The 23332-nt window shown below is 30.1% G+C and overlaps 2 protein-coding genes across 2 annotated transcripts; both read right to left on the bottom strand.

The window, feature by feature from the left end:
- Nucleotides 1–10308: 10308 nt before the first annotated feature.
- Nucleotides 10309–12400, bottom strand: LOC7478834 (stress-related protein). The gene is made up of 3 exons (XM_002301437.4): nucleotides 12233–12400; nucleotides 11731–11955; nucleotides 10309–10863 (listed from the first exon to the last, which is right to left on the bottom strand). The coding sequence occupies exons 1-3, from the start codon at nucleotides 12266–12268 to the stop codon at nucleotides 10420–10422; spliced, it is 705 nt and encodes a 234-aa protein (XP_002301473.1). The 5' UTR covers nucleotides 12269–12400; the 3' UTR covers nucleotides 10309–10419.
- Nucleotides 12401–19101: 6701 nt separating this feature from the next.
- On the bottom strand, nucleotides 19102–19956 carry LOC7487776 (translocator protein homolog). The gene has a single exon (XM_002301436.4). It carries the CDS (start codon nucleotides 19841–19843, stop codon nucleotides 19250–19252), a length of 594 nt encoding a protein of 197 aa, XP_002301472.1. The 5' UTR covers nucleotides 19844–19956; the 3' UTR covers nucleotides 19102–19249.
- Nucleotides 19957–23332: the final 3376 nt, after the last annotated feature.

Below are 23332 nucleotides of genomic sequence, written 5' to 3' on the forward strand. Positions count from 1 at the left end.
AGCCCACTAATAATAATTACTGTTATTTAAAAAAATTATTAGAACGTGTGATGCACGCGCCCATAAGTAAAAGATATGTATGTCACTGTACTATGATCAATATTGCATTTCAGGACAACATTTAAAGCACATTGCCAACCTGTTTTTGTTGTTGCCACATGTATATATAATGGAGTTGTGGTAGGGTGCAAGTGGACTTTTTTCTTCTCCTTTTTTTTTTCTCTATTTTCTCTTCGTCAAAATATAAAGGTGTCTTTTTATTTTTTTATATCCAATTGAGTACTTATTCTTTTAATTTCTTTTTATTTTTTATCTTTTTTTATTGATTCTTTTCTTTAATTTCACATCTCATCATTTGTTTTCATTTAATCTTGATATCAAATTTGATCCTTATTCTTTTAATTTCTATTTTTTTCCTTTTCCTAACTAAATTTTATTTTCAATCTCATCTTTCAACATTTAATTTCAAATTATTTTTATATCAAATCTAGTCCCATTCTTTTTATTAATATTTTTTTGTTTTGGATTTTTTTATTGTATTTTTTTAATTTTATCCTTCAATATTTTATTAATTTAAAATTTTATTGCATTATTTTTTAGGATTAGTCTTCAATGGGGTTGGACTCAGGCTCATGATAAAAGTCATGAGTTTCAAAGGTTGACATGGGTTGATTTTGGTTTCTTTTAGGTCCTTTTTCTAAAAAAAAAATTTCAATTTCTTCCTTCAACTTTTTATTTATTTGAAATTAATCTTCATGCTTTTTTTTTCATTTTTCTTTCTATAAAGTTATTTCAATCTTGTGCACAAGGTTGCGAGGTTAGCAAGTTGACTCAAATTTCTTTTCTTTTTTTTTAATTAATATTTTTTTCAGTTTTCCCTTCATTATTGAGTTGTTTAATAATTAAGTTTCATGGTATTATTCAAATTGCTTTTGACGAGCTTTGTAGTTTTTTTCTATGTTAATTTTTTTTTCAGTTTATTTATTGTCATTACATTTTTTATCTGTATTATTTAAATTACATGAGCTTATTAAACACAGTCTAGTCAATAACCCAAGTCTTGAATTTGTTTTTTGTTTTTTAGGAACGCTTGCATCGTATTGGCATCTTTTTTTTTACTTTGAAAAACATCTTTTTTTTACATAAAAAAATCAAGTCAGCCCACGACGTAATGCGGACATGTTTTCATATTTGTTAACAATTTGATTCCTCCATTAATGGACCATGATTGAGATGTCGAGTTGTCACAAATTTAATTTAGTTGCTTTACTTGCTTTATTTCATGCACTATGTTATAAGGTGGAAATGTTTTTAGAAAACATATGGCCTTACTTTTTTTTATTATTAAAAGGCAGACATCTCTTATTTTTCTTGAAAGAAATTTAATGTTGGTGTCGTGTCTTCTGTTGAGGAAACGATGTATCGTTTGCTTGCCTATTTTTTGGCATCCCAAGCTGCTGGAAACTGGGCAGAAACTCTCATTTAATTTTTTGAACCAAATGAGCCATTTTTCAATCAATTTCTGATCCAAAAACACATGAAAAACAACATACACAACTCGATAAAACCCATTTATACCCTTAAAGTTTTCAAAAATTGATTAAAATATGAAAAATCAATCTAAGTCCCTAAATTTTCTCAAACTCCGATCTATTTTTTCAACCAACACCATCAAGCTCACCAAACTGATTAATTTTATGGCTAAAACCGCGACAGATGACCACTTTCTCTCTCTACCATCTACTTTCTATGAGTCTCTCTCTTTGAGAAACCCAAAAACAAATAAAATGAACTTGTGAATCAAAATAAACATTGGCAAAAACTCTGGATCCGACTTATTATTCTTTATGTTTTACGGTTTAGTTCGTTTTCTTTTGATTTAGAACTTCTTTCCATAATTTCAATACTAATTCCATCTAATCAAGCAACTAAAGGATGTAATTGAAAGAAAAAAGTTTTAAAATGAGAGAGGGAGAGAGAGAGAAAAAAAAAAGACAGGTCATTCACTATTCATATAAACAATAAAGCACTATAAAGAATCCAAGATCTTTTAGAGTTGTTAGTAGTTTTTTTATTATATTGCCCTTTTAGACTTATTGAATTTCTCAAAGTTACCCTTTACAAGTGAATTTAGCCCATCTAAATCCAATAGAATTACGCAATACTCATTTCAAGCCACACCAAATGACCAAATTTTGTATCCATTTTCCCATCCAAATGACTTTGTACTTTTGCAAACAAGTACAAAACTAGGTGTTTTACCCTGTTATAATTCAACAAGAAAATGAAAATACAACATGAGCCCACTCAATGACAAATCAAGATAAAAGTATAAGATGACCTTGCAACTCCAAGATTTTATCTCTTTTTAAAAAAATCACAAAATTTCAATAGTAACATCCAATTATTCTCTGATCTTTTTTTGAAAAAAAATAACAATTTAACATTTTATACTTTCAAAACCATCATAAACTTTGTAAAAATAAAATAAGCGTTATGAGAACAAAAGAAAAAAATATAATTTGGATTGCATCATGAAAACCAAACAAGGTCAGCCACTTATAATCAAGGTTTGTAAGCCTTACAACTATAATAGAAAGTCATTTGCCACTTTTTTTACTTTGCCTAAATTCTTTTAAAAATTATAGTTTACATCTTGGGTCAACCTAAAATTTTAAATAAAAAAAGTGATCATATTTCCTTTATATTATATCTCAAATTGGACCAAATGACATATCATGTTTCTTTTTTTTCCAGACACAATTCCTCTCTCTTATCGTAACAAACATAGTTTAACTAAAATCAAAACCTAATCTAGCTTAATCCCAATCAAACCTATATATGAAGATGAAATGATGTTTTGTTAGATTTAGACTATTCATGCCTTGTAAACATGTCAAATTGAACAACGACATAGTTGTAAATGACATCAAATTGAACAAAACCTAAACTTTATTTTGGGTTAGATCTGAATGATTTAAGCTTATTGAGATTAAAAATAGAGGGCATGGCTACTAGAGTGGTCAACAATGGAGGTTAGAGGAAAAGATGAAGATTGTTAGGTTGGCGACTAGGATTGGTAATGTGTGGTGGTATTTACCAAGTTTGTTTCTGCAATGAAGCTTGCAATTTGTTTGAAATTGATGCTTGCATGTGAGATCATAAAGAACATTTGATGTTGCGGAAAAAGACTTGCTAACAATACATTTGCAAGTTTATCTGACAGATTTGTTTGTGTAATTTTTATTCCTCATCTTACAATTATTCTTAAGTATATTTCATTATAAGATCTAATTACTTAAATCAAAAGGATTACCAAGTGAAGGGAAAGAAAAAATAATTGGCGTGGTTTAGCAGCTATAATGTTCATATTTCTTTATGAAGGGAAAATAAAAATGGGAGAGAAAGTTTCAGTGGCTGAGTTTTTTTTTTTTTGAACTTTAAGATAATTTTATAATTTTAACACTGCAATGACTTTTTAATCATTAAATATAATATCATGACAATACTATAAATAATTTGAGTTTTTTGTTGACTTTTTTAATGTGTTAGAATGAGATTATAAAATGTTATGAATTTATAAATTTTATGATATAAACTGTAATTTTTAAAAAAATAAAGAAGAGTGAAAAAATGTCTAAACTATAAGATATAAAACAACACTTGATCCCAAAGTTGATGATTCAAAAGCTGGTGTTTGAATAGGTTCACGGATTAGTTCCTATTAGTCACATGCACACACTCTACTACTACCTAGACCAAAAGTTTTTTTCAATGAATAAAATGCAAGCATTTGCAACATGTTTTTCACCGTCATAACAAAATTAATTGTTAACTGAAAAAATGACACATACAATTAATAAAATAAATCAAGAATTATATAGCTAAAAATATTAAAAAGGGTTTTAATAATAACCAAAAATCGAGTTAGTAAATTGAGAAAAATAATGTACAATAAGAAATTTGATCATATCACATGAGGATCTATTCATTTTTTTTAATTATATATCAATAAAATTGTTTCTTGTAAGGAAAGTAATAATTTCAACTCCATTCAAAAAATAATTTTCTAGTATAATTCTTCATTTTCTTATTAATATATATTTTCAATAAGATTTTTTTTCTTGCATTCTTATTATAATAATAATCAAAAGCAATTAGAATCAATAAAAAAATCTAGATGATTTTGAATAAGGATAAAAAAAAAATTCCTTTAATCAAAACGTTGTTATCTTATTAATACACTTCTTCTTTTTTTGTATTTTTTTTCACTAGAATAATTGTTTTTAAAACAATAGCTTATCATAATCATAAATGAAAGTTTTAATAAAAACAATACATTTTAATATTTTTTATGTGAATGTATTAGAAAAAAAAGAATGACATACTACTTCGGTGTTGTAATGGGAAATTTTTTGAAATCTATTCTTTTTATTAATTATGTGATTATAAAAGAAATATTCACAAAAAAACAACATATAAAATCAAACAGGAAAGATGTATTTTTTTCAGACCTTCTTTTATGATTCGTGTAATATTTCTTTTTTAACCAATTGTTTTTTTTTTATATAAAAAGCATAGTTCATTGAAAAAAAAAAGTCAATGAAAAATATTTACAAAAACTATAATGACTTGAACTTTATTTAAAAAAAATATTCACGACCACAAACATGAAAAAAAAACTACACAGGTTTGTTTAAAATTATCAAAGAAATGATTGCTAACATTATAAAGAAATGACAAAAATATCATTCAAAAATAAATGCTGAGTTGATTGATATCTAATGAAATAATATCTTAAATATAATTTTATTTATTATAAATTATTTATTAGACTTTCATAAAAAAAATAAAATCATGGAGTGTTATACAAAATTTAAAGAATAAGTGGGTTTACAAGGTGAAGCAAGATAAAACCCTTCATGGGCATGATACAAAGCTACACTTGTTATTAATGGATTTGATCATACAAAATTTTATTGATTTTGATGAGATTTTCTTTTTAGCTATGAAAATGTCTTCCATTTATGTAGTTCATAGCTTAACAACTAGCCTAGATTTAAAAATTGAATATATGGATGAGAAAAATATATTCTTACATGGTAATTTAGAGAAAGAGATTTATGTGGAGCAATTAGAGATTTTTAGGGTAAAAGAAAAAGCAGATTATGTTTGTCTACCAAAAAAAAGTCTATATGATTTGAAGTAGGCGCCTAAACAATGCTATAAGAAACTTGAGTAAGTTATTACAAAGTAAGGTTAAGAGAAAATCACTTTTGATTATTGTGTATTTGTGCAAAATGTTTATGATGATGAGTTTATTATCTTGTAACTCTTTATCAATGATTCAATGATATGTTAACTATTGATAAGAATCCTTTAATAATTAATAATATGAAATGGCAGTTAAGTCAATCCTTCGTTATGAAAGACTTGGCTCTAACAAAACAAATTCTTGGAAATAGAATTTATGAAGAAAAAAAAGAGAAGTTGCATTTATCACAAGAGCTTTTTATTGAAAAAGTACTTCATAGATTTAATATGAACAAAGCTAAAACAACTACCTTTCATCTTACTACTTATATAAAATTAAGAACCAAGAAAAACCCTTCAACAAATATAAAGATATGGAAAGAGTTTCATATGCCTTAATAATATGAAATCTCAAGTATGTAATGATATACACGAGGCCAAATGTAGCTCATATAGATGGTGTAGTCAGTTGATTCCTTTCAAATATAGAAAAAGAGCAATGGAATGCTATCAAGAAAATTTTAAGGTATCTTTAAGGCATTTTCAAGTTACAACTCAACTTTAAGAATGACAAACTAATGTTAGTTGGTTGTACAAATGCAAATATGATAAGAAATGTAGATACTCGCAAGTACTTCGAGTTATTTAATCATTTTCTCATGAGGAGTTATTTCTTAGCAATCGAGATTATAAAAATGTGTTACACTTTTTACTATAAAGACAAAGTTTATCACAACAACACAAGCTTGTTAAGAGTTGCTATGGATAAAAAAAAGCTCTTGATATAACTTAGTTTTCAACAACTATAATATGTAGTATTTTGTGTTAATTAAAGTGATATTCACATAAATTAAAAACTTTACATTTCATTTAAGGCTGAAGCATATTAAGATGAGGTACCATTGGATAAGAGAAGCTTTTAACGACAAGTTGTTAAAACTTGAAAAAACTCACTAATGATAATGGATCTCATATGTTGAAGAAAACCCTGGAAATGGAAAAGCTTGAGATCTTTTACATAATTTTTGAAATAGTGAATCCTCCTACCTAGTTGAGAAGAAAGAGATTTGTTGGGCTATGTTTCCCTCATATTAGAATGATAACCTATGTATATTTAGATTACCTATGTGGGACCATTAAGCCCATATGGAGAGATAGGGGGTTTTTACCTACTTTGTTAGGTTTTTTAAGCTTTATTTATCGTGTTTTATATAGAGACAAAAGATAGAGAGATCTGAAAAATTTTACCTTCTTGAAACAATATTTTAAAGATCCATTTATTCCTATAAAATACTTTGATAAAAGATGTCCAAAGTTTGTTTAAGCTAAAACTTTATAAGCATATTTGTGACATGAGCATTTATAATCTAAACGATATATATTGGATTTGGACAACCTAGATAGTGTTTTTATTTATGAACAATACTCATGATTTGTGGTGAGATCTTTATGAACTCCTTTGTGGATTTTGTTTTGTTGCTGAAAAGTTATTTTTAAGACTATACGCCATTAGTTCTATTTAGAATAAAAAATTCAACCCATTATTTGTTGATAATGGAGTTTTTGGGTGTCTTAAGGTTTTTCCTCCAATATCAAGGAAGTTTTTCATGTAAAAATTGTTTTGTGTCTATGTGTGTGGTTTTAGTTCAAATTGAATTATATTATACTTTATTTAAATATTTCCTAATAGCTTCACACCAATTCATAAGGAAATTGTTGTCATTGTCTTATGATTATTTAGGTATCCTAGATGGGTGTGGAATGATTGGTTAAGCTCTAATTATTTTCACCTAATGTTTGATCAAGTATATATACTCGGATTCCATCTTGGTTGAGTAAGAAAGTAGTAACGTCATACTCGGATTGTGAAGATACTTCCATTAAAGGAGAAGTAATGCTTAATGTGAATATGAGACTCACATATGAAGGAGAGATTTATTGAGTTCCACATATAAATGGAGAATCCCACATCGATTATATAAAAAAAGGTTTAAGGTGCATATATGTATATGTAATATGGACTTATGACCAAATAATCTAGGCTTTTAGGTTGTAATGGAGTCCAACCTTACATACAAGCCCACACACGTGCATGCCCAAGTATATGCTCAATTGATTCCCCAAGTATAGGCTCAATTGATTCCTTAATTCCATAATGCAAATCTTCCCCTTAAGAAATATGATTCATTTAAGCTCATATTTGTACCTGTATGTGTAGAGGCTTGTATAATAAAAAGGACACCACTTTAACAAAAAAAAACTAGACTAGTGGGTTTTGAGTGCATCTTATATATAAACACCTCATTTTTCTCATTCCATTTCAACATGGATAATAATCACTTAATTGTGCATCCAACAAATCTTTCCCTAATTTACGAGTCTCTTTTCCACATCGAACACTACTCCCACTTCAACGGAAGCATTTCATAATCTAAGTGTGACGGTCACCACCTGAAAAACTACAGTACTATCAAGAGCTCACCCCTCTTACAAGAGCCTTCTCATCTAAAAGCTTGTGCTCATAATTGTTATTAGTACAAGGACTGACCTGGAAAAAAGGCTCAGGTCATTAGGTTATCGAGTCAACCTATAAATCATTAAGTCAACCTAGATAAATTATTTTTATTAAAATAACATTGTTTTATTTTTTATTTATTTAACCTAACCAAGTTTGGATCGGATTTAATCAAGTAAACCAATTACTAAACACCTAGTCAGATCTACCGAGTTTTATCAAGTCAATGTTTTTTCCGATTCGATTCAAAATCTAATTTAGATTAGGTTTCGAGTCATAAGTTTTTTAAGACAATCTATTAGACAGAGTTGGGTTTAACAATTATCCTCACACCTAACCTTTTATTCATAACCCATGTTAGACACCATATTAATTAAAAATTCTAAGCTTTTGGTTTAAGATAGTAGGCGACCTAAGTACAAGTTGAAATGGCTCCCCATTACACATCTCTCTGTATTTATGCAAATATACATGTAAATTAGTTTTTTTTTTCAATTTTATTTTACAATAAGAAGTTTTTTTAATTGTACAAGGGTTTTATTATGCTGAAAAAATATTTCTGAAGAGATCCATGTAAAGTATTTTTTTAAAAAATATATTTTATGCAAATCCTGATTTTGTACAACACGTTTAACTTATTAATTGAATATAAATCATATTATTTTGTCTTTATTCAAATATACAATTTTATATATTTATATTAATCATTTTATTCTACTGATATCTTTATATGCTTTGGAGTTTTATCTCATACGTTGTTTGATAAATCTTCATTTGGATCTTTACATTTACATATTTTCTCCCATATGCATTTTTATCTGTATAATTGAAAAAAAAAACAAAATAATATTTATTACAGTTTCGTGGTTAAGCAATAGGCAAAGCAAATCAATTTTATAGAGAAAAAGAAGCATATTTATTTTCTTTCTCAATTTGCATATTTTATTTTAATTTCTTGTAATGTGAAATAAGAGGGTTTCTCCGAACTCCAATCCCCTTGTAAATTAATGTGGTGTTAAAATATACAAATTGGTCCCTGGAATTTCTATTACAGTTCCTCTATCTTATTTTTCAAGGAATCTAACTCCATTTACTTATTATAAAATACGAGGATTAAAAACACAATTAAGGATTTATTTGTAAGAAACTTGAAAATAAGGATAAAAATATAATTTTCAAAATTCTTTAGGAATCAAAATATATATTGCACACATTTTGATCTTTAATGGTTCTACTTAACTCATTTATTTTTCACGCAATTGCTATAGCTTGGATAAAAAAAAATTGAGATGCAAGAAAATAAAATTTTTTCAGTATTATTATTAAACTCGATACAATAGCTTAAACTTATAAAATTCTAATTCAATTCTTTATTTAGTCCTAGTTTTAAATTAAATTATGTGGGAGTTGTTCTCATGTGACCTTATAAACTAGGTAAGTCTAAAGAAAAAGTCAAAGGAAAAAAAGAAAGGCTAGGTTCACTCTAGTCAGCCCGCAAAACCAACAATCTTTGTTATAGACTCTACCAAGTTGAATTAGTTTTTTAATTCATTATATTATATAAAAAAAATCAGCCAAATACTAAATAATATGATAAAATTTATTAAAAAGCAATGGAATTGAAAGGGAAAAAAAAAACATGATACCAACTCAATCGCGCTGGGTTGAGTCTACCACAAGGGCATGTTTGGGAGTATGGTTGCGGTTGTTTTTTAAAGTGTTTTTCGTGCTAAAATGCATCGAAATGATTTTTGTTTTATTTTTTAAAAAAATCATTTTTGATATTAGCGTATCAAAACGATCCAAAATACATAAAAAATTAATTTTTTAACAAAAAAAATTAAATTTTTGAGGAATGTTTCAAACAGAGTCAACCAGTTCAAAATAGCCTAGTGTGGATATGAGACAGGCCTCCGTGCCTTGCCTATTACTTCATTTACCCCTTTTTTTCTTTTCTTTTTTTAAGAAAATAACCACGCGCTAACAAACATAGGTTTAAAATTAAAATGTTACCAAATAATTTTAAAAATATATCAATCTGATTTACTATTCATATCAGCAATTAACCTATCATGTAATCTACTGCATAAAATTTGTGAATATAAAAAATAATACAACCACCTTTTAGTAAAGTCAGCAGCACTAACCCCATCAAATTATGTTACTGTTTTTCCCCCCAGCAATTCCCACTCACTCATCACGACGCTGGCTGTAGCTCATGACATTACCTGATAATTATTGGATATGCTACCACGCTTCTGGCAAAGAATTTGTCTTTCAATTTCCTACATTATTTTTAGATTATTGTACCTGTTTGACTAGTTTGTGTATATCTTGATTAATTTTATAGGTCCTGAAATTAACAACTATACAAGTCTACAATAACCTTAAGATTTATAAAACTCGAACCAGTAATATCTAAAAAATAAATTTAGAGCTGATAAGTTAAGCTATGTATCTTACAATTTCCTACATTATTGCTATTATTATGTATGGCTAACCCACTAAGTTCATGCAATTCCCCAAAAAAAAAAATAAAGTGACCAAAAAACAAACATTTCAAGGATATTCTGGCCAAGCCCATCGTCAAAAACCTTACAATCATTAAATGTCATTTAAACTGAAAAATCAACAAGAAAAAACTACAATCATCAGTAAGCCACGACCCCATTGGTTGAGACAACTGGCTCACCAATACTCTCATCAAACACCTTAGAAATTCTTTCAATTGGGATCAACGGCAGGTATAATGCTATCGTGTAACCCTCCTCTGCTGCAGAACCAACCACCTGGTTATACTTTTCAGACCAGAAAGCAGCTGTGGGGACTGCAATTTGAGCCACTTGAGGGAAGAGTGGAAGTCGATTCAGTGAGCGCCAAGCCAAGACTGCATACTGCTCGGCGACTGGTTCATACTTGTAGTACAACTCCCTGGCCGTGGGCTCGTACTTGCTATACATCGTCTTTGTAATGTTCATCGCCGCATCCACCACGCCTGTGCGCTGAATCTCATAAGCTACAGCCCGAGCTTGGATTGACACCCGCTTCACTTGTGATGGGACTTGCCTGTCTAGCCCCCTCAAAGACTCGTCAATCTGCATTCCAGGAGTCCAAATGATACTACTTCGTCTCGTACATACATTAATTAAATGCAAAATGCACACAGGCAATTAAGAAATTATCAGATTCTTACAAGTTAAAGCACCCTATTTATCTTATTATTGAAAAAAAATAGACGAACACATCCCTTTTCTTATATATAATAGGCTCTTAAATATTACATGCTTCTGTAAGAGTTCGTTAATTTATAAGCCATTATTACAAAATAGAGCCTATCTCGATTTTAAAACATAAGCCTTAAGAAGTACGCACAGCTGGAAGATTCAAGAAAGTGTTCATCTTCAGAGAAACTATAATCAATAGCTACAGGCATTTGTTTTTTGAGATTTACCCTTCAATTTTTTAATTAAAAAAAAATCAATTACACAAGTTGATATAATTTAACGATGGTGCATCCCATAACATTTTTTTAGTAGAATAGATTTGAATCTTAGTGACTTCAGTTTATTCAATTATCAGGTAAAGAAGGCTACCTCATTGAATATCCCAAGGCCAAAACATCCTGCTAAGTAAAAAGAAGGATGATGCTAGGTATGAAGTAAAGGATTGCCCATAGTTAGATTTATTTTTGTGTTTTAAAAATACTTTTAAAAAAATTATATATATTTTAAAATAATATATTTTTATATATTTTGATGTATTGATGTGAAAAATAATTTTTAAAAATAAAAAATATTATTTTAATATATTTTTAAATAAAAATATATAACAGAACCCATTATTACTTAATAGTTACTAGAATGGCAAGTTCTTATAATTAACGAGATTGATTCAAATATTAGCACTTAAATCAAGAGATATAGACGACGGCAAATAGATTTGTAATTTGCAGTGAAACAGACCTTGTGATCGACGAATTTGAGAAGCTGGAAGGGTACCCCATAAAACTTGTCGCAGACCGGTCCAATAACGGTTCTGACGGTGTCCTCAACAGTTCGGACCCCCGGTTTTAGTGGACCTGAATTTTCCTTCGCATATCTATAGACGCTTGAAAAACATACCACCATGTAGATCGCCGCCATTTGAACGAAATCTAAATACTTCAGATTTTTCTCGTCACCTTCAACCTAATTGAAGGTATTCATCAATACACTATCAGCATATCACTATAATCTTAACCAAACACACACACACATTAATGATTCTAGCTTTTGGTAACAAAGATTGGGCTGCTTCGGATCAAAAGATACGTAGACAGGGAATCCCAAGGAGTGTTCTTAACAAAAAAATAAAAATAAAATATAAACCTCTGCAAAACCTAGCATCCAAAGTAATATCTTTGAAAATAAAAACGGAGAGAATTAAAGAGAGATCAAGGGGTACTGCATAGATAAGTGCGGTTACCATCTCTGCTGGCTGTTTGGGTTCTGATTCCGCCATTTCCTTGAGCAAACCCCTTAGGGTTACAAGACTTACGGAAGATTAGGATTTGTGGTGGAAAGGAATATAATAGCGTATCTGAGCGTTGCTACGGCTCCCCTCTTTATAGCGATTCTATTTCTTTTCTCCCATCACCTATAAATGCCATCATACAGGCAGCCTGTACTGTGTGGGTTGGGTATTTCCGGTAATTGTAGCATATTTCCGAAAATTAAGAAATATTTTATAATTAATTAAAGGTAATAAATTAATTGTTAAAATATTTGTAATATCATTATTTTAACTAAGTGAATTGACACTTATATGAGATGGTTATTTTTTTTGTTATTTTATAATTTATTTTTTACGATTACATAATACAATTTAATTAGTTTTCAAGTATTGAGATTATATATTTAATTAGATAATCATCTTTATTAATGTTTAAATTTTTTTATCATTAATTAGAAATAATAAATTAATTATTAATAAAATCACAATTAAAATACACATCTCAAACAAAAAGATTTCTGAAATTAGAATACTAGGATTCAGAAAAAAAAAAAAAAAAAAAAAAGGTGGAAAATCATATGGATGATGGTGTATGCGTCGAGTCAAAACAAGCGAGTGTTGTCCACTTCACATCTTTTGATGAAGCGCGCGGGTTCAATACGTGTATTCTAATAGACACGTGGAGCGCAATGGTCAATGCGGTGATCTTATAAGATTTTGTAGAAAACGTGGCATTATCCAGTGGCACAGTTCTCGATACATGTTTATTATTATTATTATTATTATTATTATTATTATTGTGATAGGAAGATATATTCTTCTGTGCATGGCAGTGGCGCGGATGGACTGGTGGCAATTTTCTTTTATAGTTTGGTCTAGTTTTTTTCGAAAAGGTAGATAAATATAGTGTATTTAACAATTATGCAGAATTTTTATTATTGTTGTTTGAAAAAAATAAATTTTTAAAAATATTTTTATTTATTTCTAATTAGATTCTATATATGTTTAGATAAAATTATTGTTGAATAAAAAATAATTTTAAAACAATTGGTTGAAATTGATAGTGAAAGTGATATGATTAAAAATGATTAAAAAGAATAGGTGATGATTTTATAATTTTAAATTAAATAAGAAGTGTGTAATTATTAATAAAAAATAAATATAGCGAAAAGGACATTAAGATTCTGATTTTATTAAATTAGTTGTAATCTTATTAGTAAAATAATTTATTCGCTATAGCTATAATATTCATGGCTTTGTGAACATGACATGTAATTAATTAAAATATTATTAGAAATAAAATTTGGATGCTGATCAAAATTTATAAATGCACGACTAGATAAGGGGATTCCATGAACCAAAAAGGCTAACTATTATCATCAACCAGGTTTATTGACTAAAAAATTTAAAATATGATATTTTGTGATGTAGAAAACCATGTTCCTCCGATACTATACTTGTATATTCACCATTAAAAACTTAAATTGGCCAAGCTCAACCACTATGATTTAATAGCACATTTTTTAAATTATCAATTAATAAGAAATATAGCGAAACAACATTAAGATCCTGGTTTTATTTTTCTATTAAACTAGTTGCAATCTCATTAATAACATAATTCATTCACTATGACCTATGGTATTCATGGCTTTATGAACATGGCACAAAATCAATTAAAATATTATTAGAAACAAAATTTGGATGGTGATCAAAATTTACAAATGCACGATCTTCCTAGGAACTCCTTCAAATGTAGTTATATATTGATGAGTCACATGTGTGAATACTTATTCCTGACTTCTTAGTTGTTCTCAACACTAGAAATCTGGTAAGTGATATCTTTCATCTTACAAGGATTTAAAAGTCTATACTCATTTGGATATCAAAACATCTACCAAATAATATTTTTCTACGATAATAAGTAATGAATTTGTAAGTTATTTCACAAAAAAGATTATCCAGAAAAATAGTTAAAATAACATTGTTGTTGTCTCCATCTTCATCATCATCATCCATATCCCTATCGTTACAAACATCACCACCACCAGACATCAAGGATTTATGGAGATTTATAGCCTTATCCTTTGCACAGATGCTTCAAACTCCAACAGGCATTCCCCACAGATGCTCACACGTGAAGTAAAAACAGAGAGTATTTATTAGAGACATTGATGCGATTCAACCATCAAAGGATCCATTGGAGGTTCCAGTTGGTCCAGTTACTAGGCTTAGGGCTAAGAAGTTCAAAGAAGTTTTCAATGGACTTCTTTAAGAGACATGGGTTAAGGTGGACTTCAAGATGATTTATAATAATAAAGAGCAAGTATTGATTAATCTGATTCATGTTCAAGAGGGGCTTGTTGGTGGAACCAAGACCATTACACAAGGATTGGGAGAAGAAGACTAGATTTGGAGAGTTTGACCTTCGTTACCCTTTTGATCATAACTGGAGCTACAAATCTAATTTTGATGTGATTCCAGTTGGTCTGGAAACTAAACTTCCATAGCTTTCCAACGATATATGTCATGCGTTCTAATTCATTAAGATGAGAGAGAACTATCCGTTTTAAATTGGCTTTTGCTGCTGCCAAACAGAATACGGAAACAATGAACTTGTCTTATTTAATTAGTTGGGCTATCAAACTTTATTTATTTTGAGATGAGACATTTTATTTGGGTCTTAGACTTGTTTATTTTAATTATTTTGGGCTAGTTTTAGTTTGGATTGATTATTATTTAAATTGAGCTTATGTGAGACCCGTTAGGGAAACTAGGGTTTTGGCTTGGAGTTTAAATACTCTTTAGAAATAATTTTAGGGCAGACTTTTGATGATATTTTCAGCATTGTAGCCGACTTTTTGGTTGCTCAATCTTGGTTCTTGATTGAACTTTCAGCTCTTCAAAGAATTGATCATTCCTTGTTGTGAATTTATACTTCCTTTGCTCGTGTCTAGATGTAGGCGTTGTGATCAAGTTGGTTTATAGTCTTGTTACCTTGGAGCAAGTCTTCCATTGTGATAAACTCATTCAAATTTCAACAAACTTGGATTAGATTGATCTTGGGGTCGTGAATTCCATTAAATTCCGCTAGGGTTTGCATCAGACATAAATTCGAGGCAGTGGGGGAGAGAGGACGTTCTTCTACCTCCATCCCCATAAAAAGCTTTTACCCTCAGAGCATCTCCAATACAGCAGTTAAAAGAATAGGCAAAATGAAAAAAAACTATACTTTTACCTTTTATTTTTGCTTTTAACTATTCCAACCGGTAAGCTATATGAATAGCTAAAATAGTTATTCTTGTTTTGAAGTGTCATTTCTACATTTCTCTGTAGAAAAGCTAAAAGTAAATGTCAGGACGTTTCTCTGTTGGCCAACATCCTTTTCCTTTATTTTGTATCTGTTGGCCAACGTCTGTTTTCCTCTTTAAAAGCATAACGGAAGGAAGAAAACTTATCTGGAAATTTCAAAGCCTTGCATTGTGCCTCACCTTCTATATGATTTAGAAAAACAAGAATCGATTGTCCTCCAGTTAATTAATAACATCAGTTTTGTTAATTAGCTGAAATCAAAAGGTATGCTTGCTTAAAGAATTTTTCTATTTTCTTTTTTGCATCTCTTGATTCTTAAGACCTTTTGTTGTTAATTTGCTATTTGTGATGATTTTTATTTCTTTTTTATTTTATGTTTTTGATATGGGTTAAGAAAGATAATTTTTATTTATGTTGTTGTTTTTGACAAAATTGAGAGGAAGTAATGATGGTAGTTGATATTGATAAAAATATGGAGTGACATATCTTAAATTTATTTTTGATTTACTGTTTTAATTTATGGTTAATTATATTTTGTCTTGTTGAAAATGCAACTAAACCAATATATCAATCATTTTTAGTTCCAAAAAATAGCCAAATTGTAATGGTTGTATGATTAGATTAATGTTAGAATAAGTAGGAGGCAATGATTATTATTAATTCACATGTATGGAAACTACAAAATTGCTAGACATTGAATGTGTTCTTCCTTTACACCCTCTTATGAGGTTTTAACTTGAGTGTTTTTTTTATAATGTCGATGGATTCAAATTTTCCAAGCTCTTTTACCAACTTTCTTATAAGCAAGTCAGAAGATATTCTCTCTCAACCAAATGATTCTAATCAATTAATTGATGACTTAACATACTCGAATTTAAATGTCCATACAATAAAAAAAAATCACAAAGAAGTAAGAACTTCTCATTAGAGGAAGATTGTTTACTTGTCTTAGCATGGTTAAATACAAGCAAAGATCAAATTACAATTGGTCAGAAGGCTGCAAAGGAACGACTTAAATGTAGACAAGGAAAAGATAAAGTTAGGGAGATAACTGTAACAAATCTCTTACAACAATTCAATGATATTTTTTTGAAGTTCTTCTAACACTTAACAATAATAAGTAGGATTAATTAACTTAAAAGATAACAACCATAATGAAAAAAAAACATAAAAAACTTTAAAATTATGATAACATAAGAAGTTCAAATCTAATGATTCTACTCATTGCCATATTGTTCCCACAAATATTCAATCAAATCTTCTTGTAGTTAAGAGCTAGTTGCTCTATCCCTGATTCGATTATGAGTTTGAAGAAAATCATGTAGTTCTGGTATTTCACCATGTGACACTGATATAAAAGAATTGACTTCACGTTCATGGTCAAATCCAAGGTTCATTGCTCCTTCATCCTCAATAATCATATTATGCATTATTATGCAAGCTTTCATAATATTTGCAAGCGTTTCTTCATCCCAGTATCGCACAGGTCCACATATAATTGCAAAACAAGATTGGAACACCTTAAATGCCCGCCGCACATCCTTTCTTGTAGACTCTTGCTTACTTGCAAAATATTTTCTCTTTGCTCCTAATGGCCTTGAGATTGTCTTAACAAAGGTTGACCAATTAGGATAAATTTCATCTGCTAAATAGTATCTCATTATATATTCATGCCCATTAATTGTATAATTAACAGAAGCAATACGACCTTCAGCAAGTGTAGCGAATACAAGTGATTGATCAAGAACATTAATATCATTTAGTGATCCAGACATTCCAAAAAAGGCATACCATATCCAAAGATCTTGTGAAACGACCGCCTCTAGAATTATAGTTGGTTCACGACAATGACGAGTATACATCTCATGCCATGCAATTGGGCATTTTTCTCATTTTCAATGCATATAGTCAATGCTCTCTAACATCCCTAGAAATCTAAGCTACTCTCCAATTGATTATAATCGACAAATATCGACCTCGTTTGGTGCCCTTAGATACCAATAACCAAAAACTTTTACGATTGCTTTAACAAAAGCTCTAAGACTTTCTATCGAAGTGGTTTCCCCAATTCAAAGATATTCATCAGTGAGATCTGCAGGAATATATATAAGTATCATGTGAGGTGCAGTTACCTTTTGAAGGTAAGATAAACCAAGAACACCAAGAGCATCTGTCCTTTGTTTAGAATATGGATTGTGAGCTTCCACTGCATTTGCGATCCGAAGAAAAAGATGACGACTCATCCTAAATCTTCTTCAAAATTGACTTTGAATTTAGGATTTTCAGCAAAATAATCATTATATAGCCTTAACTCACATTCATTTTTATTAAGATTGACAATATTGTGGCTAAGAATAGAGCCACGATATTCTGTTCTATGCCCTTGATTATTCGATTCTCCTTCAGTAACCACTGCGGTAGCAATTTGAAAGGCGAACATGGGAGTGTCATCATCAAAATTAAAAGCATCATAAAAATTAAAATTAGAATGACTCATGATGAATTTTAATGAAATATAATAAAGATTGGAGAGAAGAAAACGATGAGAAAAAATGTTTAGGTATATGAGAATATTTATAGATGGATTATTTTTCCAAATTTTTCAATCTTAGAATATTGACGGTTATTTTTTCAAAATTTAAAATCTTAAAATTTAAAATGTTGACGGTTTTCTTCAAAGTTTGAATTTGAATTTACTTTTAAAAAATCAAATTTTAACAGTAACATATAAAACTGAAAATTAAAAATATTCATATAAATAAATTTTAAATTTCAAAGTTTTAAATTTAACTTAAACTTATATGTTTTAACTTTCATATTACTTCATTAATTTTATATTTAATTTTATAAATTACTCATATTAATTATATAATTAATAACATCATAATTATATTACACAAAAAATAACTAAATTAGTTATATAATTATATTAAAATTAATTTAACATAAAATATATTAAAATATAATTGGCTCTTCTAAATAGCTTTTTACCATTGGGATATACATAAACAAAAAAATTATATTTACACTATTCAAAAAGCTATTTTATCAATTTGGCTCTTTAATATAGCATTTTTCATTGGAGATACTCTTAGTATCCCTCTTTAATTTAAATTTAAAATTATTTTAATTTTTAACATCTGCTTGCATCGGACAATAAAAATCAACATGATTTTTTTATGTCTAATTTTCAATAAATAAAATATATACTAATGATAATTAAAATATATATTTTATATTTAAAAAATATAAAGTTACTCAAACTAATCTTAAAAAAGACTACAAAAATTGTTTGATTTATATTAAAACATTATAAATACAATTTTATTTATATAGATTGAAGTATGTATGCATTAGGGTATGCACATCTTTCCCTGTCTTCATCCCTTCCTCTATGAAGACACTCCACACCCACCCTAAGGGGAAAATAGAACAAAAATCAAGTGTATTATTCTCATTCTCTTTGGGAATCGAAAGAAACACACACACACACACAAATATATACATGCGTGAATGTGATAATCTTCTGAAAATAATAGAATTGAGAATTTTATACTAATATAATGCAGGATCAAGTACACACCCAGCATAAAATGAAAAGGACGACGATTGCTAACAAAGGATCAAGTTCCATGGTGCTAAACTACAAATACATAGGAGCACTGGTGTCCTGTTAACTCTTCAAAGAAAAAGGAGCTTAAGATTTACAAAGGCTAAAAACGAAGCCCATGCCAAACAGGGCATAACCAGATTGCCTGCAATGGGATTCACCTCTTTGAACTGTCGAGAACACCCAACAAGAGCCCCAAACGTAGCTAAACAAACAAGTAACCCCACCCACGGCGCTGACATCCGAAACACAATCGGGTCCCAAGCCAAACTCAAGCCGAGCTGAGTCAAGTAAAGATAGAGGGCAGTCGGGTTCCGATGGAATCCGCCTTCAGCCCAAACAAGCCAAGCCGAGAGACCCATCAAGAAACTCGAAGTCACGCAGGTCATGTGTAGCGCCCACAAAGGTGGGAACCAGAAGGGCTTTGATATACTCCTGCTACTACTAGTACCGTAGCCTTTAGTTGAGCCAAAGAAATACACGTTACAGAGAGCCAAGGAAAGAGGGAGCGCAACAGCTATGGCTAATGATCTAATACCGCGTTGGGCCATGGCCACTCTTTTTTCACGCCTGAATCTCACATTCTTGCTGTTGTTTTTGCCCACGATGGTGTTGGGTTCGTCGACTGTGTCTCTTGTACGCTGTTTAACGTTCTGGGAGTCCATATTTGATTAGAAAGAGACGACAGAGAGATGTTGTGGGGAGAATATATGTAAGGTGAGGCTGTTTTTAAGAAGAGGCTTGATGTGTTTTGGGTTTGGGTAGCGGAGAGGCAAGGAAGATGAGTAGTCAGTCATACGTGGGCGAAGGGGATGGAAAGAAGTGGACAAGAAGGGTCACACGTGGGTGACAGAAGGCACCGAGAGATTTGGTCTTCCATGCATGGATTAATTAAGATTAGACAGCTCCTTGCTGATGCTGTTAATGGGGGCGGGGAGTGGTCGTACGTCTTCTTGGTAAGCTTACAGTGATAACACGTGCCTATATCGGTTTGGAACATCTTCGTCAGCTGCCTGGATAAGATCAGTACTGTTTGTATCAGTCGTTATCCTGAGGCTCAATTTTGTTGATCCAACAACCAGCATGTTTGAAAGAACAATTGGTTGGAAAGATGTGAGATAGACGGTTATGGAAGCCTAATGAAAATAAATAAATCAGGACATCGAAAGCAGAGTAGTATCCTCTTAAAAATAAATAAGATAAAATGAGCTTTCATTGGCTAATTACATATGCGACCCGATATATCTAATCTCAAATAGATGGATTAGTTATGGAAGCCCAATGAATTTTGTAAATATCTTACTATTGATGGGATGTCAATGAACTATTGTTTAATTTTCACTTCATTATTATTGCAATTAGTTTCAAGTGTGGCTATTTTTATGTGATCAAAACCATCCCTTATATATATATATATATATATGAAACCTTCAAATTTATTTATAATTTATACAATTGATTATTTAAAATCAGTTATATCCTTTATTATTATTATAATAATTGCATGAATTGAAATTTTTTTTATCATTTGAGTTAATTGTTTTGTGCAATTGATAGTTATTTAAGTTTAAAATTTACACAAATTTATAATTACCTTAAACAAAACTATAAATAAATTCATATTATTTTATAATACAATATGAATATTCAGTAACTTAACTCAGTAATTAACAGTTGATGAATGAAAGTAAAATGATCGCATACACTACATCTGCAAAGCTACTGACTAGATACTGAAAAAATTAACTATAGATTAGTGTTTTATTGTGGAGTGAATTACTGTGTGGATTGTACTTTTGATATTGTAGTGCGAATTATTATAGACTATGAGTGATTTTCATTGTGAATTACACTGTTTGGTGAGACATGGTAAAGATGCAGACCCAAACGCTTGGTTGCACACCCGCTCCCCTGGATCTGCAGACCTCGCAACAAAGAATAACAAATTTGTTTGGTGGGGCATGGTAAGGTTGCAAACCCCAGGCGTTGGCTGCAGACCCAAGAGAGTAGGTTTGCAGACCTGCGCACCTTGAGTCTGCAGACCCGCCTGCCGGGGTATTTTCTGACCTGCACCTGATTCTGCAAACCACACTAGCTACTTTTTATTTTTATTTGTTTTCTTTCTTTATGAAAAGATTCAATTGCCCTAAACTGATATGATAATAACAACAAAATATACCTTTGGAAAAAGATTGAAAAGCCCCTCAAGGCCAATTTTAGATTTTGGTTTCCTGCATTTTGGTTGTTTTAGTGTGTCTTTTATTCTTTTTATTTTATTTTTCATGTCTATTCAAATACCAAATTATCCTTGGTCTAACATGATAATTATATAAAAAAAAACCATTGTTAAAGTACCAAATTGCACTTAATGCTAGTTTTAATTTTATTTTATTTTTTGCTTTTAAGGGTATTTTAATTGTTTCATCATGCTTTTAAAATGCAAAAAGAATTATTTCCCTACGATTAGATATTAGTAGCTCTGATGTCTAGTTTTAAAGTTTTTGGTGTTAAACACAAAATTATCATTATACTATTCCAATGAACAATATTTCTGAGTATAGGTGAACAATACACAAAAAACATTATTACTATAAAAACTTTGCCCAAATAAGTTTAATATTATTATTAATATGATAAATATTATTATCTTTATTATAATTAAAAATATTGATATTAAGAATATTATTATTGTGATATAAATATTATGACTTTTATTATAATTAATATTAAAAATACCATTATTTTTATTATAAATATTATGATTTTGATTATAATTAATATTCTTCATATAATAATTAATAAATTTGTAGAAAATATTATAAATATTGAAAAGCAAAAATAGATTTGATTTGTAGGGTAAAATTAAGAATTAATATTACTATTATTGTTGTTGTTATCATCATTAGTAAAAAAAATTAAAAAAATTATTATTGCCACCGAAGAAAAACCATAAATTGTTTTTTAAACGATTGAAAAATATAAGAATTTCGATACAGACACCTGGTGTTAGGCCAGACCCGCGCGCCTGGCCATGGCCCCGGGCTGCAGATACCTGGCGCTGGGTCTGCCCATCCCTAGGTGATAGGGACCGATCTGCGCGCCTGGCTGCAGAACCAAGCGAGCGAGTCCACAGGCTCGCGTGCTTGACTACAAACACAGGCGAGGGGGCTCAAGCCCGCGCCCCAAGGTGTGCAGACCCGCGCGTAAGGGCTACATATCCGGGCGGGGAGTGAAGACCAGTGTTAGTGTGCTGCAGAATCGCGCGACTGGGGTCTGCAGACCCGCGCGCCTGGCTACAAACCCAAGGGAGAGGATCTGTAGGCCTGCACGCCTGACTGCAGACACATGCGAGGAGGTCTACAGACCCACGTGTAAAGGCTGCATACCCAAGCGGTGGGCGCAAACCAGGCTGCAGAACCGCGCGCCTGAATACACACCCGCCGGTTAGGTCTCTTCTGACTTGCGCCGGGGTTCTGCAGCAAGTCCACCTACCCTGGACTTGGTCCCCTACCAAGTCCAGGGCACACTTGGACTTGGCAGGCGGGTGTGCAGACCTAAGTGCCTAGAGTTTACAGAACCATGCGTTGGGTCCTACGTCAGGACCCAATATTTTTGAGTCTTAGGTTTCTAAATATAATTATTTGTATTATAAATATAATTATTTTTATTATAATTAAAAGTATTAATATAAAAAATATTATTATTTGTCTTAATTAAAAGTATTATTATTTTCGTTGTAATTAATATTATTAATATTAAAAATAATATTATTTGTATTATAAATAATATTATTTTTATTATAGTTAAAAACATTAATGTAATACTTATTAAATTTGAAAAAGATATTATTAATATTGAAAAACAAAAATAGATTTCATTTGAAGGGTAAAATTAAAAATTATCATCATCATCATCATTATTAATAAATTTGAAAAAATATTATTGGTATTAAAAAAAAATCATAAATTTGATTTGAAGGGATTAAAAACTATAAGTACTTATGTCAGACGAGTTTAATATTATTATTATATTAATTAATATTATTAAATTTGAAATAAATATTATTAGTATAAAAAAACATAGAATTGATTTGAAAGGCAAAATCAATTATTATTATTATTAACTTGGGTCAGGGATCCCCTTCCAAACCCAAG

The sequence above is a fragment of the Populus trichocarpa genome, chromosome 2, assembly GCF_000002775.5.
Source record: "Populus trichocarpa isolate Nisqually-1 chromosome 2, P.trichocarpa_v4.1, whole genome shotgun sequence".
In the NCBI taxonomy this organism is placed as follows: domain Eukaryota; kingdom Viridiplantae; phylum Streptophyta; class Magnoliopsida; order Malpighiales; family Salicaceae; genus Populus; species Populus trichocarpa.